The sequence below is a fragment of the Saccostrea cucullata genome, unplaced genomic scaffold (genome assembly GCF_032062105.1).
Source record: "Saccostrea cucullata isolate Sc308-1 unplaced genomic scaffold, CSIRO_AGI_Scuc_v1 ctg3691, whole genome shotgun sequence".
Classification (NCBI taxonomy): Eukaryota; Metazoa; Mollusca; class Bivalvia; order Ostreida; family Ostreidae; genus Saccostrea; species Saccostrea cuccullata.
The window spans coordinates 15,296-22,901 of NW_026936198.1; the positions used below are offsets into that span (position 1 = coordinate 15,296).

The 7,606-nt window shown below is 31.8% G+C and overlaps 1 protein-coding gene across 1 annotated transcript; it reads left to right on the forward strand.

The window, feature by feature from the left end:
• Positions 1 to 4,086: 4,086 nt before the first annotated feature.
• LOC134244980 (uncharacterized) lies at positions 4,087 to 5,679 on the forward strand. The gene is made up of 2 exons (XM_062727230.1): positions 4,087 to 5,431; positions 5,630 to 5,679. The coding sequence occupies exons 1-2, from the start codon at positions 4,087 to 4,089 to the stop codon at positions 5,677 to 5,679; spliced, it is 1,395 nt and encodes a 464-aa protein (XP_062583214.1).
• The last annotated feature ends 1,927 nt before the right edge of the window (positions 5,680 to 7,606 follow it).

A 7,606-nucleotide genomic window follows, 5' to 3' on the forward strand; every position in this document is an offset into this window, starting at 1 on the left:
CATTGTTGAAGCTGAATTATTTCTAGCTAGGTGTACCAACTGTAAGTTTACATTTTTTTAATATAGCTTTGCTCATGATAGTAAACTATGTTTTGATATGGTTATTTTAATATTTGTAAAGTCTGAAAATATTTATTTTAATAGAATAAGTTCAGCATGTTTTGTTGATAAACGTTCCATATCATATTGGCTATTCATTTTATTTCTAGTGATGTTTAATAGACTTTTGTTATGAAGAAGTTTAAATTTATTTTACGAGATATACTTTTGTTATTGTTTACAACTACAATTAGAGGTAACATAGGTATATTGATTTTTTGGTTAGGTTGTACAGTATCACTGTGGTCGACGGTGACCTTGACCTGAGTTTATGTATTGAGGCCCTAGTTGGGGTAAGATTTATATGAAAGCATGTTATATATTTATTCATGAGATTATTATGAGTGTAATATGTTATAAATCTTTATAATGAAAAGGTCAACTGTCTGTCATATTTTGTAAATTTATTTTTATTCATTTTTTAGTAATGCATCATAATATTCATGTGAATTTACATTTGTAAGTAATGTCATGTTTTTTTCTTATTTTTCATTTGTACAGCACACTGTCATTACTGCCAATATCATTACCATTATATTAATTTGTAATATCATTGATATTCATAATTAATAAACTTATAAAAAGAACAAATCTGGTTATCACAATAGGAATATCAAAGTCTAAATCATTAAACAAAAGTTAAATTCTTACGAACCCCCCCCCCCCCATTAATCTATATTTTTATAAATTTTATTCTATATCAATAATATTTTATCCCATATTACAAATGCATGGAAATCGCGTATTTATGGTACTAGGTATGGGGGAGGGGGGGGGGGGGGTGGTCACATGTATGCAATCATTTTTTAATAACTTCAGCGCGTAGAGCATGGTCGAACCACTCTGTACACACTATATAGAAAATATATTGTAAGATTCACCCTCAGGGCTGTATTCCGAGGGGTACATTGTAACCCAGACGTACATCACACGTGTATATATACAAGGATTCGGTTCCACACCTAAGTAGTGACACCTGTCATTTCCTGTTAATATTGCATAATAGTCGTCTAGTCCCATCTGAGAGCAGTCTACATGTACTTTCAAGAATGTTATAATTTCTGGTTTTAAAATAATGGTTCAACATTTCTATCTCAACCTAGGAGTAATACAAAAGATTGTACGCTTTTTTTTTAATTCAAAGTTTTTAATATTGTTCTTGTTAGGATCTGATTTTGATGGAATTTAATCATATTTCACATCTTTTTTTTTCTATCGGGTTTTCAAACTCTGGACATGTAAAGTTATTAAAAGTGTCAGTTTGTTCAGCATTAAAAATGTTAGTTTGTTCAGAAGTAAACGCAACTGGATTATGTAGATCTGGGGTGTGTAGATATTGGTTTCTCGGAAGTTAACAAAAGGGGGTGGGTAGGTTTAACTCCAGACTCTAGTTGCTGTATTATTATTATTCAAACATAATGTAAGATTATGAAAATAGATAAAACCAACAAGGTTGAGGAAATTTCCGTTGAATTCAACTCGGATTAAAAATAAGAAACAAATTCACGTTCCGTTTATTTTAAGACACCCCTGCGCAAAAATATGAATGGTTCCGTCCAAACCTATTTAGCGTTTCGATGTCATCATGGTCAATATCTTTTGTAACGTTTACGAAAAAATTAAAGGCTGTATTAATCAATAAATTAGTGATTAATAAAATTATAGTTTTAATTCTTCCTTTCAAAATGTCTCATATCCTATCTACTAATCTAGTCTTCTTACTACTGAAGACAATATAAGTATTATACGATCCGCTTTACAGAGTTACGTCCCTATCTAAGATCGAAGATAAAGATTTAAAATACATATGGTCATTTCATTAACCTGAAATTATTTTCCCATCTAAACAATAAAAGCTAGTGTATTTTTCATTTAACAATAGTTTTGACAGTAAAATTTTATTTTGAAAGTTTAATAAAGAAAAACGACAATTTCTAGAATCTTGATTTAAATTCTTCATAAGTATCAAAAGCTGTCTCCGGAGAACACTTGGTATATAAACAATGAAAGAATCATTAAGTTCTGGAAGGCAACAATTGTTATTTTCATGTTACACTTCTGTCTACAGTCTTTCAACTTAAACATAATCGAAATATTTGTTCACATTTACAATTACTTTCACACAACTCCATGATATGAACACGTGCCTTACTATATATTGCAAGTTAACAAGACGATTTGCTGAAAAAATTAAGTAGGGATGCAGCCATCTTACAAGTATTTAAATGACTTTTACTACATATATATTTAAATCTTAAGAACTGCACATCCTTAACCATGTACATCAACACAAATTATAGAGTATTAACGGAAACCTTAAACAATATTCCTTATACATTTCATCGTTATTTGGTAACAACCCCCCCCCCCCCCCAAAAAAAAAATCAAAGGCCTGATTATTTCAGAATGCTTTATACTTAACATGCTTAACCTATTCCAAACTTCCCCTCAAGTGTTGATATACAACTAACAGAATTTTTTGTTAAATTGTTTTATACCCCCCTCTCTCTCTGCATGGTTTTTTTATTCCACTTATCCTGTCAACAACTAAAATTGAAATTTTCTGGGGAAAAAAATAATAAAAAAAATGAAAAAATAAAAAAAAATAACTGCAAGTGCAATAATTTTATACAGAGGAGAGAGAGAGAGAGAGAGAGAGAGAGAGAGAGAGAGAGAGAGAGAGAGAGAGAGAGAGAGGGGAAGTGCAATAATTTTATACAGAGGAGAGAGAGAGAGAGAGAGAGAGGAAGCCATGTGTTATTTAATGACCACTGAGTACCTAATTATTAAATTATGATGATTTTAATTGGAGTATTGAATCATGAAAAACAGTCTTAATTAAAACCCTTTGATTAGTGTTGTCATAAAAGGGATGAATTGCAGATTGATTTTCAATTTATCAATTCTGAAAATCTGTATAAATTTGTAAAAGATCAATTAAATTGAAATCAGTGAATTATCCCTATTTCACACCTTTGAAAATATATTGGAGAATTTTGCCCGAAGGAATGTTCTCACAATATTTCCTGAAAACCAAGCTAAAAATCTATGATGAAATTCCCTTAGAGAGAGTGCATCGTTTAGGAAAACCTGATGAGTACAGAACCAAGCCAAGGAACATCGTGGCAAAGTTTAGTTTTTATAAAGATCGTGAATTTGTTCGCAAACGTGCCCCACTCCGGTAACTTAAGGGATCTAACATTTTGGGTGAACGAGCAATTTCCACCGGGAGGTAGAGGAGAAACGGCGCAAGTTGTATCCAGTTATGCGCAAGGCGATGAAAAATAATAAACGTGTGAAACTTGTTGTGGACAAATTGTACATTGATGGTGAGATGTATGAACCAAGTGATACAGAGGAACACGTCGACTCCCTAAACTTCCCCACTCAAAGGATATCCCAGAGTTCCAGAAACACACCGTGGACGTCCGGAGCGCGCCGCGAGCCTGCCAATAATGACAATCCTACACCACCCCCACGAGGAAACAAACGCTTTAGGAAATCTTCGACACCGACGAAATAGGGGAGCGCGGAGGGTCAGAAGTCAGCAAACAACTCTATCAAACTTCTTAGTTTAAATGTTTGTGGAATCAAAAATAAACTCAATTACAGTGAATTTTTAAATCACATCTCCAATTTTGATATTATCGGCTTTACTGAAACAAAAACTGATGACGCTGATTTAATTCAGATTCCGGGTTATACATTATTTATGAAAAATAGACAAAAATTGTCAAAAACTCGGTCAGGAGGAATTATTTTAGCTGTAAGAGATAGTTTGGTTAAATATGTGAAAATATTGAACACTACTTGTAAATATGTTCTTTGGTTTAAGATAAGCAAATGTATTTTTAATACTGAAGAAGATGCGATATTTGGTGTCGTGTACCTGCCCCCGGAAGGCAGTAAATATGCTTCTACAGATTGTTTTTTAGACATTGAGAGTGACTTATTTCTATATCTAAAGATAGCAAATATGTGTGTTTAATGGGTGATTTTAACTCAAGAGTTGGCATTTTGAAAGACTGGTTTGAAGCTGATGATTTTCAGTTACAATTACAAAAATGTGAGGATCTTTTTAAGACAGCCATAGAGACTAGAACCATTATCTTTGATAACTTTAAGATTCCTCTCCATAGGGTAGTACAAGATGTCCATGTTAATAACTTTGGATACAAAATGATTGATTTTTGTAAAAACAATGACATTTATATAGTAAATGGCCGTGCTGGCAGTGATAAATACGTGGGAGGTTTAACTTGTAAGGGTAGTAGCACGGTGGATTATGTGGTTGCCACAGCACCTATGTTTAAATTTATAAAAGATTTTGATATCTCTGACTTCTGTAACTTGTATTCGGATGTGCACAATCCAGTTTCATTTTCTATTTTACCAGCGCTTTCCACAAAACACAGGTGTGAAGATATTGTTGAAAATCAGTCACGTGTAAAACTATGGTCACAAGACCAAGCAAAACATTTCCCAGAGAATGTGGATATATCTAAGGTTAAGGACATAGAGAATGAGTTAGATATTTTGACTAGTAGTACAGAAACAAGTAACATTAGCAAAGACACTTTAAACGAGGTTACTAATAAGTTATGTGGTATATTTTTAAACACAGCTAAATCAACATTTGGGGTTAGTCGAAATTTTAAGAAAGATAATTGTGAAAACAAACGCAATAAACCCTGGTTCAATAAAGAGTGTAAGACAGCGAGAAAGAAATATCATTTGGCAAAGCGATTAAATAGTAAAAATCCTTGTTTAGAAAATAAAGCTAATCTTCAATTAGAAAGCAAAAAATATAAAAAGATTATGGATTCCTGTATAAAAGATTATAGGAAAGGCATAACAAAAAACTTGAAATCTTTACGATCAACAAATACTAGAGAATATTGGAAAATTTTAAATGGTCCTAATGCGATAAATAAATGTGCTGTAGATATTAATGCTATGTTTGATTTTCTGAAGGGCATCAATGAAGGTCATGACAATGACATAGAAGATGTTGATACTCTAAGTTTTCCAACAGATAGCCGTGTATGTGATGATTTTTTGAATTTTGAGATTAGTGAGGAAGAAATTTTATGTGCAGTTAAAAGATTAAAAAATAATAAGGCCGCAGGCTATGACCAGTTGCTAAACGAACATATTTCATCAACAATAGCTACGTTTTTGCCTGTATATAAAAAAATGTTTAACTTGATTTTTGATAGTGGAATAATTCCAGACGAATGGCTCACGGGTATTGTCAAACCGATTTTTAAAAATAAAGGTGACCCAACAAATCCAGAAAATTATCGTCCAATTACACTTTTAAGTTGTCTTGGTAAGCTTTTTACCTCCATTTTATGTAAACGCTTGGAATGTTATGTAGATAGCTTAAATCTTATAAGCGAAAGCCAAACTGGCTTTCGGAAAGGTTATTCTACCTTGGATAATATACTTAGTTTACATTTTCTTTCAAACATGGTGATGTCTCTCTCTCAAAAAGAAACTTTTTTGTGCTTTTATTGACTTCAAACAGGCATTCGACACAGTGTGGAGAAATGGGCTTTGGTACAAACTTTTGAATAATGGCATTACCGGAAAATGTTTTACTTTTATAAAAAATATGTATAATGGTGTCAAGTCTCTTGTGACTATGAATGGTCTTTCATCTGAATTTTACAATTGTAACATTGGTGTCCGCCAAGGAGAAAATTTATCACCTCTCCTGTTTTCTATGTATATTAATGATCTAGAAGAGTTTCTGGCCAGCAAAAATGTACATGGGCTATCTTTTACAATGTGAGCAGTTCAAACTCTGTAGAAAATGAAATTTTGATGTATTTTAAAATATTTATTTTGTTCTATGCTGACGATACAGTTATAATGTCTGAGTCTGCAGAGGGTTTACAACATGCTCTAAATGAGTTTCATTCATATTGTGTACAATGGAAACTGACTGTCAATGTAGACAAAACAAAAATTATGATTTTTTCGAAAGGTCCATCTGTTAAGAATGTATTTTATTACAATAATTCTGTTATTGAAATTGTGAACGAATTTAAATACCTAGGTATACTGTTTTCTCGATCAGGTTCATTCTTTAAAACTAAAAAACATTTATGTGAGCAAGCTCAAAAAGCCATGTATGGAATTATACGAAAAATTCGACAATTTAATTTACCAGTAGATTGCCAGCTTGATTTGTTCGATAAAGTTGTCGCTCCAGTACTTTTGTATGGATGTGAGATATGGGGTTTTGATAACATTGATATGATTGAACGTGTTCATCTTAAATTTTTGAAACATATTTTTAATCTAAAAAGTAGTACTCCTAGTTATATGGTTTATGGCGAAACGGGTCGCTTCCCTTTGTATATAACAGTGTATTCGAGAATGATATCCTATTGGGCAAAATTATTGGTAAGCCCTGAAAATAAGATTGTTTATGTTACATATAGACATTTATTTGAACAGTTCAGTACAGGAAGTCATAAGAATCCTTGGATTTTATGTATTAAGAATATACTTGATAGTTGTGGCTTCTCAATTGTGTGGAATGAACAGACCTTTATAAATATTAAATGGCTAAAGGCTATAGTTGATCAACGTCTTAAAGATCAGTACATACAGAAGTGGCAAAGAAATATGCGCGATTCATCTAAAGGTCTCTTTTATAGTACCTTCAAAACAGAATTTGGATTTGAAAAATATTTAGCCTTACTACCACAAAAATTTAGAACAATATTAATTAAACTAAGAACAACAAATCATCGTCTTCCAGTTGAGACTGGGAGGTGGTTTGGGATTCCCAAAAATGATAGACAATGTAATCTTTGTAATAATGGACAAATAGCTGATGAGTATCACTACATTTTAGAATGCAAATATTTTTCCGAATGTAGAAAAAAATATCTTCCCAGTATATATTGTAATAGACCAAATTTTTTCAAATTATCAGAATTGTTGTCATCTGCTGACTCCAAACTATTGATTAAACTATGCTGTTACATAAATAGAGTATATGAAAAAGTCTGTCCTCCATAGTTATCTTTGTTACTTTATATGAATATTTCCGCCATTTCACGTGTATCTTGTATATTATTCTTTGTATATATTGTACATATTGTTGAACCTCATGTACCATTGATATGGTCTGAGTGAATAAAATGAACTTGAACACACCTTTCAGAGTTTCAGTCTATATGATGATATACCCGGTATATACATATATTCAAGAATTCATTTCCACACAGACTGATCATTACACGAACCATTTCCTGTTTACTATATCCCTTTGAGTATAAATAGCTGGTTTCAGAGTAACTAGCTCCTCTAAATTTTTTTTTTAAGTTTTCCTAGTAAAAAGCACATTTCAAAGTGTTCATTGATGAAAAAAAAAAAAAAAGAAAGAAAAATTAAACTTTTTTTTGTAATTTTACTAATTGATAATTATTGTGTTATTGCCATGGAAAATGGTCATTGACATATTGATAAATTTCCAAATACTTGGATG

Bases quoted from the DNA above. Each gene is read 5' to 3' on its own strand.
- LOC134244980 (XM_062727230.1), top strand. From the start codon at position 4,087: ATGGGTGATTTTAACTCAAGAGTTGGCATTTTGAAAGACTGGTTTGAA. The intron at 5,432-5,629 runs GTAAGCTTTTTA...GACTTCAAACAG, and splicing joins TACACTTTTAAGTTGTCTTG to GCATTCGACACAGTGTGGAG.